Source organism: Microcebus murinus, chromosome 19 (genome assembly GCF_040939455.1).
Source record: "Microcebus murinus isolate Inina chromosome 19, M.murinus_Inina_mat1.0, whole genome shotgun sequence".
NCBI classification, from domain to species: Eukaryota; Metazoa; Chordata; class Mammalia; order Primates; family Cheirogaleidae; genus Microcebus; species Microcebus murinus.
In genome coordinates, this window is record NC_134122.1 from 29,360,049 (window position 1) to 29,377,122 (window position 17,074).

General features: G+C 45.7%; 1 protein-coding gene across 2 annotated transcripts in view; it reads left to right on the plus strand.

Annotated features, from left to right (window-relative positions):
• The window catches only part of COL26A1 (collagen type XXVI alpha 1 chain), a 136,798-nt gene that overhangs the window by 56,125 nt on the left and 63,599 nt on the right, over positions 1-17,074 (plus strand). Inside the window, exon 3 of one of the 2 annotated variants that reach the window (XM_012759465.2) lies at positions 3,475-3,578. In XM_012759465.2, the coding sequence (XP_012614919.1) occupies positions 3,475-3,578 (104 nt within the window). The remainder of the gene's footprint in view (positions 1-3,474; positions 3,579-17,074) is intronic. The other variant, XM_012759466.2, reaches the window with a different exon arrangement.

A 17,074-nucleotide genomic window follows, 5' to 3' on the forward strand; every position in this document is an offset into this window, starting at 1 on the left:
GGCTGGTGCAGCAGCGCCACCTACTGGAGTAACCCGTGCCTGGCCTTGGCCATCTGGTTGCTTTGCAGCCTTCTGGTGCCAGGGTGGCAAAGGCCAGCCCCTCGGCCCTTGGAAAGAGAGCCTCTCTCGGGGGTGAGCTCTCCCTCCAGTTCAGGGGCCCGAGATCAGTACTGTCATGCAGATGTTAGGAGGAAAAATATACTAAATGGACTCAAACTAGTGTTACTGGGCCCTGGAACCAGTTCTACCTGGGTTCGGATCCTAGTTCCTTCTACCAGTGTGACCTTCTAGCAGTGTGACTTTGAGAAAGTTACTTAACCTCTTTGTGCCTTAGTTTCCTCATCTGTAAACTGGGGATGATAATAATAATAATGGTATCACCTCACAGTTGACGTGAGTCAGTATATAGAAACCACTCACTAGTGTCTGGCACATGGTGAGTGTGTAATTGAAGCATTTATTATATCTACTATTGTTTTGTATTGTTATCATCATCATCATTCCAGGCACGGGCAGAATAGAGAATGCCTGGTGCATCTGGAGGGCTCGGGGCTGGCGGGTGAGGGGCAGAATGTGGCACAGGGGGCTGGACGGGGCAGTGTCAGCTGCAGAAGAGCCAGCACATGTGGCTAAGCAGCTCGGACTCTCTCCTGATGACAGAGGGGACGGCGGAAGGGTGTGGGCCAGGAAGAATGAGGTCAGGTCTGCATTTTGCAAACCTGGCATCGATGTGTCCCTTTCTGCTCTCAGAGCCTCACGCCTGGCATCCTGGTCTCCATGGTAACATCATCATGCAGAACAGGAAATGGGCTCAGAGAGGTTGGTCCAGAGACCAGGCTCGTGCCACAGAGCCTGTGCCCTGGATGAATTCTGCAGTTTTTCTGGTCTCTCTTAGTCAAAAGAACAATCTCATTTCAAGAATTAATTTTACAACTGCCATTTTGAGTCTAAATTAAAGTTCTTCCCCTCTCCCAGCCGACCTGCTTCAGGCTGGGAGGTCTGTGGCAGCAAGAGGAGCTGGGGGCCCTTCTCTCTTTCTTGTCGTCATTTCTCACTTGAAGATACTGATTAGGGGCTCCCTAGGGCAGGAGGGGACAGGAGAGTCTTACTTGGCCGATACTGTTGCCATCCGGCGAGGGGGCCCTGAATGTCACTCCTGTGAATGGCTGGCCCCTTCTCGGGCCAGGCGTCGTGCATGCCCATCCTGGGTGTCCCCACCTTGCAGGGCCCCTCTGGCGGCCCACTCGTGACCTTGCCCTCAGCTTTGGTTTTCCCAGGAATCCTCCTTGCTGCTGGGTCACCTCGATCCAGGTGCCCCTCTTGCAAGTCTGGCTTCCTTTCAGGCGTGCTGGGGTTCCATATCTGGCCAACGTCAAATACACACACACACACACACACACACTGCCACTCTGCTGCTGCTTGTCCCCTTCAAGCTGGAGTCAGATTCCCACCCCTACTCCAAATTCCTGGGGTCTGTGTCATGTTCTCCCCAGGGTCTCTTGGGACAGGGGGGAGCATCTGAGTCCCTCCTTCTAGGTATCGGGGTGGGGTCAATGAATTCTCTAAAAACTCCCCACTTGAGGTGTTGCACCCCCCAGCCCCCGTGGATTCATTCTTCACTGTCTCTCTCATGCCCTGAGGGCGGAGAGGGCTGAGCCTGGCAGAACAGCCTTCACAGGAGGGGGCGTTTCCTGCCTGGCTGCTCCAGCCCCTCCAGCTCCTCACTTCTGGGCAGTGGCTTTGTGGCTTTGTCCCCAGTCTTGGGGACCCCTGCTGAGACTGGCTGGCTGCATCCTGTTTTAGCATCCTGAGACACAGCAATGAGGCGTGCATGTGAGTGTGACAGTGTACAGGACAGTGAGTGTGAGTGTGTGCGTGTGTGAATACTGAGGTGTTGTGAGTGTGCGTGTGAGAGTGTGTGCTTATGCAAGTGTGTGAAAATGTGTGTACATACATAAGTGTGTGTGAGAGCAAATGAGAGTGTGCAGAGGTGTGTGTGTGAGTGTGAGATAGTGAAGATACTAGTGTGTGTTTAGAGAACACGTGAGTGTGTACATGAGTGTGTGAGTGTTGAGTATGTTCGTGACAGTGTGAGTGAGCGTGGATGAGTTTGTGGGAGCATGTGAGTGAGTCTGTGCAGGTGTGTCAGTGTGAGAGAGGGTGAGCGTGCACGTGTGTGTTCACACGAGTGTGCATGTAAACATGTGCATGTGTGTGGGTGTGAGCGTGTGTTTATCACATAGACAGTGCATTTGTGCTCCTTGGACCTCAACTCATCAGCACACCCTCTGTCTCACCAGGTCACTTGGGTGAGGAGAGGTGGCCATGACGCTGCTGCTCTGCTACCCCCACCCCCACCCCACCTGCCCAGGGCTCCCCAGGGGCTCCCAAAGGCCTGGGCCTGTGCCCAGCCCGTAGCTGTGGGCACCTCTCCCGGCCGACTGGCTCCTCCCGAAGGCTCCTGCCCCAGCTGTGCACAACCACACCGCCCCCACGTCTCCAGGGGCAAGCCCGTTTGCCTGCATGTTTGAAACATGAGAGAGGTTTTTCTTAAAAAAGATAAATTAGTGTAACAGGATTTTTCAGATTTCAAGCCATATTTCTGAAATGCAATTCATGACTCGTGTGTTTTCCTGTCAACGGTACATCTCCCGACGTCACGCCTGCTGCTACCAATTAATTCATAATTTTTCCATTCACCGATGAAGTTGCTCGACGTCAGCAGATTTAAACTCTGTGAAGTCATGTAGTTTTTGTCTTCAAGGGGATACTGTGCAAACTCGATCAAGCAGCAAAGTTATAATGATGCCCATAAAGCAAATAATAAAAGCTGAATGTATCCCCCTTGTGAAATTTGGTAACACGTTTCATGTTCACTATTCTTGGAATGTGACAAAATAGTATCCAACTTATTTGTAAGAAAAATATCAAAACTGCAGGAGTGCGAAGCTTTACCCCGGGATCCACGGCATTTCATGGGAACTCTTTTATTCCTGCATGAGTCCCCTACAGTATTCCAAGTTTTCACTGAAGTGTCTCACTCGCCCGAGAATGGGAACTCAGTTTTATCAACCTATGACCACAGTATATAGCACGCAGTGGGTGCTTGATAAGTGTTTGTGGATGAATCAACCAAAAGAAATAATGACTGGGAAAAAGACTGGACTTAGTGGATAGAGGGTGGTTGAAAATTGTGAAAGTTCTGATAATATTTTTGTTTTCTTTGTTCATTATCTTGGTCAGCGTGCACGACATTTTCCCAAGCAGTGGCCATGAGTAGGAGAGTTCTAGAAAGACAGAGCTGTAAGGGGCTTTAGATTGCAGCTGACACAGAGGTGGACCATGGGCTCCACTGCCCGGGGGCCTTCCAGAGCCCTGGGTGGGCACACAGGCTGGGCCGTCTTTGCAGGAGTGGGGTCTGGGGGCAGGTGGGTGGCAGGAGCTCATGCCCCGCTGAAGCTGTCCTTGTGTTAGTTACAGGACTCTGATCAGACCCACCTACAGAGTGTCCTACCGCACGGTGACGGCGCTGGAGTGGAGGTGCTGCCCTGGCTTCACCGGGAGCAACTGTGATGAGGGTAAGTCTGCCAGGGCGCAGGGCGCAGGGGGACGGGGTGCTGGCCCAGGTGGCTGCCGCATTGCTGGGCATCTCTCCCTCCTCTCCCCTCCTCCTGCAAGCAGGTCTCCTTTCTGCCACATGTGCTCATAGCTTGAACTTCTTTGTTTCCCAACCACCTCTGAACCAAATGCTCTGGACTGGCCAAACTAGGGTGAAGCTGGTTTGTCACTAGCCCAAGTCACTGCCTGAGCCCCTTTCAATGATCAGTAAAATGGGCAACGAGTTGAAGTCCTGGGTGGGCTTACCTTCCAGGCCTTGCTTCCAGAAGCCTCCTCTCAGCATTACCAAGGCTTCCAGGCCCTTCTCTTAGCCCCGAGCTCAGCTGGCTGTGATCGCATGTGTTCCTCTTGCTGCCATCAGCAGCCACTTGCGGCCCTGCAGGACTGTCCCATTCTTGTAAGAGTAACTGAGGCCAGCCCGAATAGGGGCCCTGTCTCCTGTCCTCAAGTTTGAGCATATATATTTTTCATCTCTCTTCGTGGTCTCTTTGTTGAATAAATGAATACTATGAAATGAAGTGTGGGTCTCAAAATGTTTAGGGCATAATTGTTATGCAGCTAGATAGTGAGCACTGTTTTATTTACATGTTTTATGTAACTCCCTGAAGGAGTGAACCAGAGGATTAGAGAAATGGATATGTGTGTGTCTACACACACATACATGTGCACACACGTATTTGTAGATTGGGGTCCCCAAGGTCACCCTAAGGTCTGATAACCTGCTAGAAGGACTCAGAGAACACACTGAAAACCATGACTGTCATAGTTGTGGGTTATTATGGCAAAAGATTAAATCAGCCAAGGGAGTAGACACATGGGCAGAGTCCAGGGGGCTCCAGACATGGAACTTCCATTTGTCCCCTGCCAGTGGAGTCTTGGGCAGTGTTACTTTCCTGACAGTGACATGTGACAGTACACACAGAGCATTGCCAGCCAGGGACGCTCACCCGAGCCAGAGCGTCTACTGGGGCTTGGTGGCACAGGCATGGTGGCAGCCTGCAGTGCTGACCTCAGCTCCTAGCTCTTCTGGACGTTGAGCCCGTACCATGTGGCCCAAGGACTCCCCCATGAACTGTATCGTTAGCATGAACTGTCCAATGTGGCCCACAAATCCCACCCGAAATCACATCATTAGCATAGACTGCAGGGTGTGGCCCAAGGCTCCCTTGTAAACAAAGACGCTCTGATCAGGCCACATCAATATTGATTATCAATATATAGTCTTGTGTCGCATAACGATGGGGATACGTTCTGCGACATGCATCAGTAGGCGATTTCGTCACCTTGGAAACGTCCGAGTGTACTTACACAAGCCTAGATGGCGCAGCCTGCTACATACCTGGGCGATACGGTCTAGCCTGTTGCTCCCAGACTACGAACCTGAACAGCACGTTACTGTACTGAACCCTGGAGGCAGCTGGAACCCAATGGTAAGTATCTGTGTATCTAAACATATCCAAACATAGAAGTACAGTAAAAATACAGTATTATAATCTTATGGGACCACTGTCGCATACATAGTCTGTCGTTGACCTAATGTCGTTATGCAGCGACTGTACTCACCAGGCACATCTGGGGTTTCTGGACTAATTACGAAGAGTTGCTGGCACCTCTGAAGGTGCTGTCAGCCTCAGAGCCTCTGCCAAAACCCCTCCCTCCGGTGGAAGAACCTTCTGGGCTCCCCACCTTGCTTAGGATGCACGTCCACCTCGGGATGCGGGATGAGGCTGGCCTCTTTCAGTGGGCGTCAGGGTTGAGTGGCCCTTCCCAGCTGTGAGCATGAGGGTCCTGGAAGCCCTGGGGTGGGGGGCTTGGCAGTGGAGGGATTCCTGGGAGTGTGAGCCTGGGCTGAGTTTGGGACTGGCTCCTGAAAACCCTTGTAAAGATTTTACATTCCCAAATATAAACCAATAAAGACAGCGGGCTAAATCAAGGCCATGCCCATGACTTTAGGCACATTCCTAAGATGGTTGTGGTGGGTCCTGCACCATTAATTCCCCTTTGCTTCTTCCCCCCCCCCCCAAGCACCGCAGGCCAGTGACGTGCTGCTTAATGGGTTTTGTTTTGGTTCAGAGGAGGTTCCCCTCCCTGGACGCCCCAGGAGTGCATGTCTAAGGCTGGGCAATACTTTGCTTCATATATATGTCTATATACAGTGGATTTTAATTATTTGCAGATTTTGTGTTTGTGAATTTGCCTACCCACTAAAAGTGATGTGTAACCACAAAATCAGTGCTCACAGCGGTCATTCGAGGATGTGGGCAGAGCAGCAAAACCTTTTGAGTCACCCGACGCACGTGTTCCCAGCTGAGGTCAGACAAGGTGACCCTCTGCCTCCTTGTTTCAGCTCTCAAACTGCAAACAAGTGTCCTCTTCTTGGTCTGGTTGGTGTCACATTTTTGTGCTTTTTAGTTGGTGACTCTGTTGTTTAAAATGTCCCCCAAGCATAGTGCTGAACTGTGTCTAATGTCCCTAAGGGCAAGAAGGCCATGATGTGCCTCACAGAGAAAATATATGTGTTAGAAACTTTGTTCGGCCATGAGTTGTAGTGCTGTTGGCTGTGAGTTCAATGTTAATAGAATCAACAATAGATATTTTTAAAGGTGTCTTTAAGCAGAAACACACATAAAGCAAGACCATGTATTGGTTGGTTGATGAAAATGTGATTAGAGGCTTGTAGGACCCTAAACCTGTATTTTCCCTAGAAGCAAACGCTGAGTGTTTGCTAATGCAGTGTTCATGGTGACTTTGTAGAGCATAACTATTGTCAGTAACCAGAATCAACTACATCTGTGCATCTATCTCTATATACCTAAAAATGATTTTTTCTCACTATAAAAGTGAGTACATGTTCAGTGTAGAAAGAGTGGAGGGAAACACCCACAATTACACCTCTCGAGGTAAGCTCAAGTCTCACCTTGGTGAAAAGCTTCCAGACCTTTCCCTGTGCTTGCATGTCAAATGTACTGTGCATGCCATTTGGTAACTTTCTTTCTCGAATAAGTTACCGCGAACATCTCTCCTTGTCAGTCGCCTTCTATAATATCATTTTGAGTTGTTGTGGAATTTGGGCACACACACACTTTATTAACTAAACCCCTACTACAAGATATACAACTTGCTTCCAATTTTTCAATAACATTACTGTAAACATCTAATCTTTTGTATATGGTTTGTTTTACTTAACATAATGTCTTTGAGATTTATCCATGGTTTACACACATGTCTGTAGTTTATTTGTTTTGGTTACTGGGTATTATTCCATTGTGTGAATAACCACCATTTTGCTAGGTCGTGATGTACGCTTAACTTTATAAGAATCAAATTGTTTTCCAAAATGATTTTTCCATTTTACACTCCTACCAGTAAAATATGTTCCAATTGCTCTATATCCATGCCAACATTGGTATTGCCAGTCTTTTTAATTTTATCCCATCTAGTGGGTGTGAAATGGTCTCTCATTGTGATTTTAATTTGCACTTCCTTGATGACTAATGATGTTGAGCATTTTTTTTGTATGCCCATCTGATATGCTTACCAGCTATTCTTATATCTTCTTTTGTAAAGTGTCTGCTCAAGACTTTTTTGCCATTTTTAATTGGGTTGTTTAATTTTATAAGAAATAGTCAAATGGTTCTCTAAAGAGTTTTTAACATTTTTCATTCTCACAAGCAAAGTCTGTTCTAATTGCTCCACATTGCCAACATTCAGTGGTGGTAGTCTTTTTAATTTTAGCTATTGGATATGGAATGGTATATAATTGTAATTTCTTCTTTGTTAAGACTATTTTGACCACTCTAACTCCTTTGCATTTTTATATAAATTTCAAAATCAACTTACCAATGTCTATAAAAAGTGTATGTTGGGATTGTGGTTGTGATAAATTTATAAACCAACTTGAGGAGAATGGCTATCTTAATAATGTGTCTTCTGATTCATGAACATAGTATAGCTCTCCATTTATTTAGGTCTGCTCATTTTTCTTAGCTCTGTTTTGTAGTTTTCAGAGTAGAGGGCTTGCTTGTCTTTTCTTAAATTTATTTCTAAGTATCTTATATATTTGGTGCTTTTTAAAAAATGAGATTGCTGGCCAGGTGTGGTGGCCCACATCTGTAATCCTAGCACTCTGGGAGGCAGAGGTGGGAGGATTGCTTGAACTCAAGAGTTTGAGACCAGCCTGAGCAAGAGCAAGAGCGAGACCCCATCTCCGCTAAAAATAGAAAAATTAGCCAGGTGTCGTGGCACAATCTGTAGTCCCAGATACTTGGGAGGCTGAGGCAAGAGGATCACTTGAGCCCAGGAGTTTGAGGTTGTAGTGAGCTAGGCTGATGGCACTGCACTCTACCCAGGTGACAGAGCAAGACTCTGTCTCAAAAAAAAAAAAAGAGAGAGAGAAAGATTGTTTTTTAAAATTTCATTTTCTGAATTTTTCTGCTGCTAGTATATAGAAAGATACTTAAATTTTAAAATATTGACCTTATATCAAGAGACCATGCTAAGTTCACTCATTAGTGCTAGTAGCTTGTTGCTAGTAGCTAATAATTTGTTGATTCCTTTGGTTTTTCTATGTAAACTATCAGGTTCTCTGAGAATAGGGCCATTTCTGCTTCTTCCTTTCTAATTTTTATGCCTTTCATTTCTTTTTCTTGCCTTATTGGACTGGCTAGAACTTTTAATAAAATGTTTAATAGAAGTGGCCAGAGCAGACATGCTTGTCTTATTTCTGGTCTTAGGGAGGATGTCTCAGTATTTCACTATTAACTATGTTGTTAGCAGTAGATTTTTCCTAGGTGCCATTTATCAGATGAGGATATTTTTTCCTACATATGTTGAGAATTTTCATCATGATTAAGTGCTCAGTCTTGTCAAATGCTTTTTTTTTGTATCTATATTAAGGTGATTATAAGTCTTCCTAATCTTTTCCTATCTTAATGTGGCAAATTACATTGATTTTGGAATATTAAACTAACTTTTCATTCCTGGGAATAACCTTATTATTATTGGATAAAATTCATTTAGATGTATTATTGTTTTTTAAATATTTCTGTATTTGATATGTATCTTAATCTGTTTGTGCTACTATGGCAAAATACCTGAGATTGGATAATTTATAAAGACCAGAAATGTATTTCTCATAGTTCTAGAGGCTGGTAAGTCCAAAATCAAGGTGTTGCTGGATTCAGTGTCTGGTGAGGGCTTAGTCTCTGCTTCTAAGATGGTGCCATGAATGCTGTATCCTCCAGAGTGGAGGAACACTGTGTCCTCACAGGACAGAAAGACAGAAGGGGTGAAAGGGAGTAAACTCCCTCCATCAATCCCCTTTATAAGGGCACCTAATCTCATTCATGAGGGCAGAGCCTTCTAAAGACCACACCTCTTAATACTGCCAGATTGGGGATTAAATTTCAATATGAATTTTTTTTTTGAGACAACAGTCTTGTTCTGTCACCTGAGCTAGAGTGCCATGGTGTCAGCCTAGCTCACAGCAACCTCAAACTCCCGGGCTCAAGCGATCCTCCTGCCTCAGCCTCCTGAGTAGCTGGGGCTAAGGTGTGTGCCACCATGCCCGGCTAATTTTTTCTATATATTTTTAGTTGGCCAATTAATTTCTTTCTCTTTTTAGTAGAGATGGAATCTCGCTCTTGCTCAGGCTGGTTTCAAACTCCTGACCTTGAGCAATCCTCCCGCCTCATCCTCCCAGAGTGCTGGGATTACAGGTATGAGCCACCTCGCCTGGCCTCAACTTGAATTTTGAATTGTATTTATCCATGATTTTCTTTCCTTGCCATATCTGTGTCAGTTTTTGGTTATGAGACTTATACTGGCCTCATAAAAGGAATTGGAAAACATCCCCTCCTTCTTTATTTTCTGAAAGCATTTTTTGGATAAAGCTGTTATTACTTTTTCCTTAAATGTTTTATAGAATCCACAATGAAGCCATCTGGTCCTGTACTTTTCTTTGTGGGGAAGTTTTTGATAACAAATTTATTTTCTTCAATAGATGGGCTATACATATTTCCATTTCTTAAGAATTATTTATGTATTTGACATTGACTTTTTATTGAGGAATAATTTACACACATCTTCTTATGTACATATAACTTACATGCATATAATGTATCCCCATCTGTTCAATAGGTTTTGACCACATGCATATTTCTGGAGCTCCTTTTCTATATAGTTCTCTCTGCTACTCTGTCCACCAAATTTGTCTCAGCCTCCCTTAACTTCGATTTCTCTCCTTCAATTCAGAGATGTTGCCAGGTTCTACTTAGTCTCCCCTCCATGTGCTCATCTAGAATGTGCCTCTGGGAGTCACCCTGTTTGTTTCCCTTCTCTCGGGGATCTGTATTGTTCCATATTGCCTTTTGTCCAATGTCTATGAATATTTGTTTCCTTAATTTTGTCCAATTTTCTGGTTGTTTATGGTGGAAGGTCAAGTTCAGTATGAGTTTGTCTAACATGACTAGAAGCAGAAATTGCATATTTTCATTTATTGGATTTTTCATCATACTTCCTTGTGTTACTTCTTAGTAGTTATTCCAGGGATTATAGTATGTATCCTTAACTTATCATAATAAACTTAGAGTCAATATGGGACTCGTCCATGTAAAATGGAAGAAACTTCCAACAGTACCATTTGACCCGTCCACTCCCACCATTCTTTCATGTTATTGTGGTCACGTATTTGAAATCCAAATATGTTCTAAACTTCACAATTCAGTATTATAACTTTGCATTGAATAGGTTGTCTTTTAAGGAGTGAAGAGAGTAAAAAAAAAAAAGTCTTCTATTTTATCCCATAGTTATCATTTCCATGATCTTTATTTCTTCCTGGAGCTCTGAGCCTCCATCTGGTATCCTTTTACCCAAGACCCAAGAAGTTCTTTTAGCATTTTTTGTAGAGCAGGTCTGTTTGCAATACATTCTCTCAGCTCAAACAAAATTTTTTTTAGTCTCTATTTTACCTTAATTTTTATTTATTTATTTTATTTACTGTGATAAAATATACAGAACATAAAATTTATCATTTTAACCATTTTAAAGTATGTAATTCGGAGATATTAAGCATATTCACAGTGTTTTGCAACCATCACCACTAGCCAGTTCCAGAACTTTTTCATCACCCCAAACCGAAACTCTGTACCCATTAGCAGTCACTCCCCCAAACCCTTTCTTCCAGCCTCTGGCAACCACTAATCTGCTTTCTGTCTCTGTTGATTTGCCTGTTCTGGGTATTTCATATAAATGGAATTATACAATACATAGCCTTCTATGTGTGGCTTCTTTTAGTTAGCATAATATTTTGAAGGTTCATCCATGTTGTAGCCTGTAGCTGAATAATGATTAATATTCCATCACATGGACATGTTACATTTTGTTTATCCATTTGTCAGTTGATGGACATTTGGGTTATTTCCACCTTTTGGCCATTGTGAATAGTGTTGCTGTGGAACATTCGTGTACAAGTTTTTGTTTGAACACCTGCTTTCAATTGTTTTGTGTATATGCCTAGAATTAGAATTGCTGGGTCATATGGTAATTCTATGTTTAACTTTTTGGGGAACTGTAAAAATGTTTGCATAGCGCTGCACCATTTTATATATTCCCACCTGCTGGTGGGAATGTATGAGGTTTCAATTTATCTACATCCTCACTAATATTCTATTTTCATTAAATTTTGAATAATATTTTCCTTGCAGTCATAATTCTGGATTGATATTTTTTTTTTCTTTCAACACTTTAAACAGATTTGTTATTCCCTTGTCTTTTGGCATCCATCGTTCCCAGTGAGAAGTCTGCTGTTTTCATATTGTTTCTCCTCTATGTTTGCCTTTTTCTCTTTGATTGCTTTCAGGATTTTTCTTTTCTTTCCTTTCAGCAGTTTGACTATGATGTTACCAGGTGGAATTTTCTTAATTCTGCTTCGGGTTCTTTGAGCATCCTGGATCTATAAGTCAATGTTTTGTTTTTGTTTTACTAGATTAGGAAAATTTCATTCATTATTTCTTCAAACATTGTTTCTGACCTATTCTCTTTTATATTCTCCCGAAATTCCATTTGCACACTGCAAAGATTGCTTGATATTGCTAGTGGGGCTCTGTTTGTTTGTTTTTCCTATGTTCTTCAGATTGGATAATTTCTATGAATCTGTCTTCAAGTTCATTGACTCTCCAACATCTACAACCTTCTGTTAACCTCATCCAGTGACATTTTTATTTCAGATATTGTACTTTTCAGTTCTAGGATTTTCATTTGTGAATTTTTAAATATTTCCCTGATAAGATTTCCCCACCTGTTCATTCATTATGACCATAACTTATTTTATATGTTAGAACTTTTATATAATAGCTGCTCTTCAGTTCTTATCTTCTATTTCCAATATCTGAGTCATCCTGGGGATTATTTGTACCCACAGTTTTCTCTTGACTTGGAGCATAGTTGCTTCTTTCTTACTTTCTTTCTTTGTCTCTTTATCTCTTTTTTTCTTTGTTAGTAATTTTTGCTTATGTAGCAGACACTTTAAATGAAATGTTGGAGAGATTCTGGTTTCCTAGAAGTGTTGCTTTTTGTTCTAGTAAGCAGTTGTTACCATACATTTGTGAAGGCTCAGGTTTTATACCTTATTTGGATGGGTATGTAAATCCCTTAGACCTGGGATACAGTTTTTACTCCTAAGGCATAGCATTTGTGTGGTTTCAAAGACAAGTCATAGCAGTTAAATAAGCTCCCTAACTTGGAGGGACTCAAATTCTGTGTTTCCCTTTCTGGGCAGAAGCTTCTCATTGTTTTCTGCTGAGCTCACTGGAATCCCCCCTGCACATGCACAGTTCAGGGGTGGACCAAAGATTTCAGGGCAGTTTTGGACACAGAGTTGAGGGCTCTCAGCTCTGTGTGTCTTCTCTCCTTATTAGATTTCTTCCCTTCAGTTTCCAGATCCTCTTGCCACCTTAAGCCAGATGACTATGGTTTTCGACTTCAGTTCTGGTCACCCTTGTTTGCCTGAGCTGAGCTGGCTCCTCAGGGAAGAGGCCATGTCATGTGGAATTCACCTGGTGCTGTTCTCTTTTTTTTAAGGTTTGAATTCCCTTCAGGATCTGCCAGCTTTTTTGTTTCTTTCTGGTGCCTTCAAATAGTTGTTTTTATTTGATAAAAATATTTTATCTAGAGCTTATGATTTTTTAATTTAAAGTAGAGTTAGGCTGTTATAAGCTACTCCATCATAACTGGAGCTAGAACTCTGTGAACATCTTGTTAGCTAAACCTCTGCCTACAGCTTTGATAATTTCCTTAGAATAAATTCCTATGCAGAGTTGTTGTGTCAAAAGGCATACACTGCATGAAGGCTTTTGAATCCTATTGCCAAATTTGTCCCCAGAAAAGTGGCCTCATTACAGTACTGCTGAATTTGAAGTTCCAGAAGATAGAGAGGGTGTTGTCAACTATTTCCTTTTGTGGTGCCTGGTACTGTGCCTGACAGTTAAGGCACAGTAAAGGCTGTTGACTGCACCTGGAACATGACTTCTGCCAGTGTTGATTGAAGGAGTCAGCACTAAGCCTGGGACAATGCACCATTCCTGTGCCACTGGACTTTATCTTAAGAGTATATTCCACCAGTGTGTAGACCTCCAGTGAGTTCAGTCTGGCTGGCAGCAGAGGGGGCATCATCACCCTTATCAACATCATGGCATCGTGTCAGTATTCTTCACCTCTGAAATGGTACTTTACCGTTTAGAAAGAGCTTTCAGTTTGTTATTATATATTTCCATTTTATAGATGCAGAAACCGAGGTTCAGAGGAAAGGAGAGATTTGGCCAAGTCATCCAGCCAATGGAAAACCTGGGTCTTTTTGATCCCAGTTAGGTGCTCCTAAACCACCTGGGACCCTTGAGGTCTTGGGAAATCCTATCTAAAGTTGTCCCAGCACGAGGGACAGGGAAGCTGGACTTTGGGCTGTCTTCTTCCTGCAAAACCTAACATAGCCTTGTTCTTAGGGTTTTAGAGTCTGTATCTCATTGTGCCTTGGTGTGGTGGAAATATGCCACAAACAACGTTGATGAACTCAACCATCAGGAGGTGATAAGTTTAACTGGAGTAGAGGATTTTCCCTCTTTTTTCTTTTTTTCCAGCTCAAAACAAAGCCAGGCAGGACAGGAAATGAATCCCCTAGGCCCCCATATGGGCAAGGGCAGGCGTGGGGCAAAGTGGCTTAGCTAGTGCATCCAAGCGTGGAGCTGACTGATTTGAGTCCAAGACGATGCTGACATTCGCCCCGACTCCGGCGCTGTGTATGAGCGTGTTTGTGTTTTGAATGGCTGAGAGTTCAAAGACAGAAAGGGGTTCTCCTGGGGGGAAGGCTGCAGCCTCCCGGTCAGTCTGCAGAGTTCATCATTTTAGGGAAATGATTCTCAGTCTTTGAGACTTGCCCATCATGGCTGTCACTAAAGCCGGGGCCATTTATTGAAATGAACCAAGTACCTAGGGAGTTCCAGGCAGTGTGCAGGGTGCTTGGATCACACTGATGAAAAGGGGAGCTCAGGAACTCCAAGCTGGGGTGTGTGGGGGCCAGAGGAGTGAGCAGAGAATCCCTGTGTTGTAAAATAAAGGCTTTGCCGAGGGTAGGGTTGAGGTGCTATGGGACCCGCAGGAGGTAGGGACCTGGGGGTCCTCCTCTGGCTCCAGGCCTGGCCTTCTGGGTCCAGTTCGGCTCACTTTCTCAGGACTCCACTGGGAAGCCCCTGTCTTTTGTAGATCCTACTTTTCTTCCCACTGGTTTCTTCCCATGAACACCTGAGGATACTCAAGCATCTGTCACCTGCCCAAGCTGCTCAGTCTCACAGAGTCTGTGTCACCCTGCCACCACTGCCTGCCTCTGGCTTCGTTTCTCAGCCAGGCTTCTTGGAAGAACTGCCCACTTTCCCTGCCTCAGTTTCCTTGCTTCCATGCTCTTCTCCAACCTTTGAGGCCAGGCCTCCACCCAACTTACTGCCTCACCTTTGGGTGACCTTTGGAGGATCACCCAAGAGGACATGCATAAAGGACTTTGGAACAACACTGGGGGCAAACACTGCCGACTGCCATCAGTGGCTCTGATCCTTATTTAAAAAGAGAGAAATAGCACAGAGTCTTCCAAGAGTGAATATTTCATTCGATGATGTCACTCAATTGTAGCGGGCAGCTCTGGGTTGGACATTTGAGGCCATTTGGGCTTTATGGGATGCTTGTTTTTAGGTAGAGTGCTGGCAGTGCCCACCTGAGGCTTGGATAGTGGGGCTGGTTCCTTGGCTACCTGAGGCTTAAAACCACCCAGGAGACAGGTTAAACATGGGGGTGCCTCAGGTGCTCCCCAGGTCTGGAGTAAGACCCTCAGGGGGCTGGCCCAGCTACCTGTGTGTTTAACAACCTCTTGGGTGAGGACTTTGCACAGGTGGCCCAGGTTGGTGACATGGGTCCAGGACAGGGTGTGAGAAGTGTTACTGTAGCCCTGCCCTCTGGGCCAACCTGGCCTTTCTGGGGCTCTGAAGAGAAAGCCCTAGAGTGTTTTGCTTTCTTAATTTAAAAAACAGTTGCCAACCCACCTTCTGTCCTTGAGGAAAGGTCCCCCGACACTGACTCAACGTGGCCTGAGAAGGCCACGTCAGTTCATGAGGCCAAAGACACGTGGGTGGGGAAAGTGGGGAGGCCAGAGAACCGTGCATGCTGGGGTCCCCAGGATGCAGACTGAGGGAGGGGGCAATGTGGTATGTGTATGTGTGTGTGCACACGTGTGTGCCTGTGTATGTGTGTGTGCATGTGTCTGTGCACGTGTGTGTGCACGTGTGGTCCTAAAGCGGCGCTGTGGGTGGCACAACATCCCCCATGAGGGCATCGGCTGATGCTTGATCAAGCCGAATGTTCCAGCTCCAGGTTGGGAGACGCCGACACTGAACCTGTGTCTCTCTCCACACAGCAGGTCGCAGCACTGTGGTCTAGTGGGTGTGCAGAACGGAGCTCACATCCAGCCTCCCCGCGCCCTTTCAGCATCAGGTTACTCTTAGGAAGTTGCTAGAGCCTCAGGATTTCGCTGTGGTGCCTGTAAAACACCCCAGCTGCTGTTTCACAAGGGCGTTGTGAAGATGGATCCTCGAGTCCTCCCTCACAGGAGGGACTCTCGGGGAAGGCTGTGTGTCCCCCACTCGGCCTGGGCCTGGACAGCTGAGGCGCTGCGTATCTGCGGTTCCCCATTATAGGGCGTCTCTGTCTCTTCTCTTGCTGAGCAAACTTTTTCCCTAAACATTTTCAGAACAGACAGGTTACTGCAGCCTCCACATTTGCTGCCTTGATTGATTCTCCTGCCCCTGGGGACTGTGGCAGGGTAGACCACCCGTGCCTGGGTGGAGGGGGCTTCAGTCCATGCCCAGTTTGCCTTCTGGGCAATGTACGCCATTTAAAAACTTTTTTTTTGAGACAGGGTCTCACTCTGTTGCCCAGTCTAGAGTGCAGTGGTGGCATCACAGCTCACTGCAGCCTCGAACTCCTGAATGTAAGTGGTCCTCCTGCCTCAGCCTCCTGAGTAGCTGGGACTACAGGCACATAGTACTATGCTCAGCTAATTTTTAAATTTTGTGTAGAGATGGTGTCTCACTATGTTGCAAGGCTGGTCTTGAACTCCTGGCCTCAAGTGATCCTCCTTCCTCAGCCTCCCAAAGTACTGAGATTATAGGCACGAGCCACCTCACCCAGCCCTAAAACTTTTTCTTCCTAATGCTGCACGACTGGCCAAGACCAGCTTGGGGTCCACTGGGAGCCCGGAGCATTCTCTCTGCACCATTTTAACAGCAGCCTCTGGGCCGGGGGCCAGGAGAGGGCTCTGCTGCCCAGTGGCCAGCCGGGTTTCCCTCTTACACTCCCGTACGGGATGACATGGGAAAGTGCTCTCAGCCCAGCGTGGGGGTGATATAAGACATCAGGCCCCTGCCCATGTAACCAGAAACCTATGAACACAGTGTGACAGTTTTGCACACAGAATGCAGAAGAGCGTCTCACCTTCCAAGGGGCCCTCGCTTGTCCCCGCAGAGTGCAACAGTGAGTCAGCCAGAGAGTGTCAGCTCGGCTGGCTCGGGCAGAGGCAAGGGCACCCGGCTTGGCAGCGGCAGTGGCTTTCCGCCCAGCCAGGAGCAAGGAAGCACCTGCCCACCTCCCCTTCCCATCGCAGGGCCTCGCTGGCTGACTGGCGCTGGGGCTCGCTCAGCATCCCCCCAAGGGCTCCCCAGCAGCGCCTGTGGGCCTGGCTTGTCACTCCCAGTCTGTCCCTGCCGAGCGATCTGTACCCCTCACCCACTTGGGCGGTGGAAAGGCCACAGGCTCCCACAGCCCCAGCCCCAGGGTTCAAATCCTGGCTCCACATGCTCACTTCCTGTCTGAACCTCAGTTTCCTCACCTGTAAAATAGGCACAGCAATACCTGTCTTACAGAA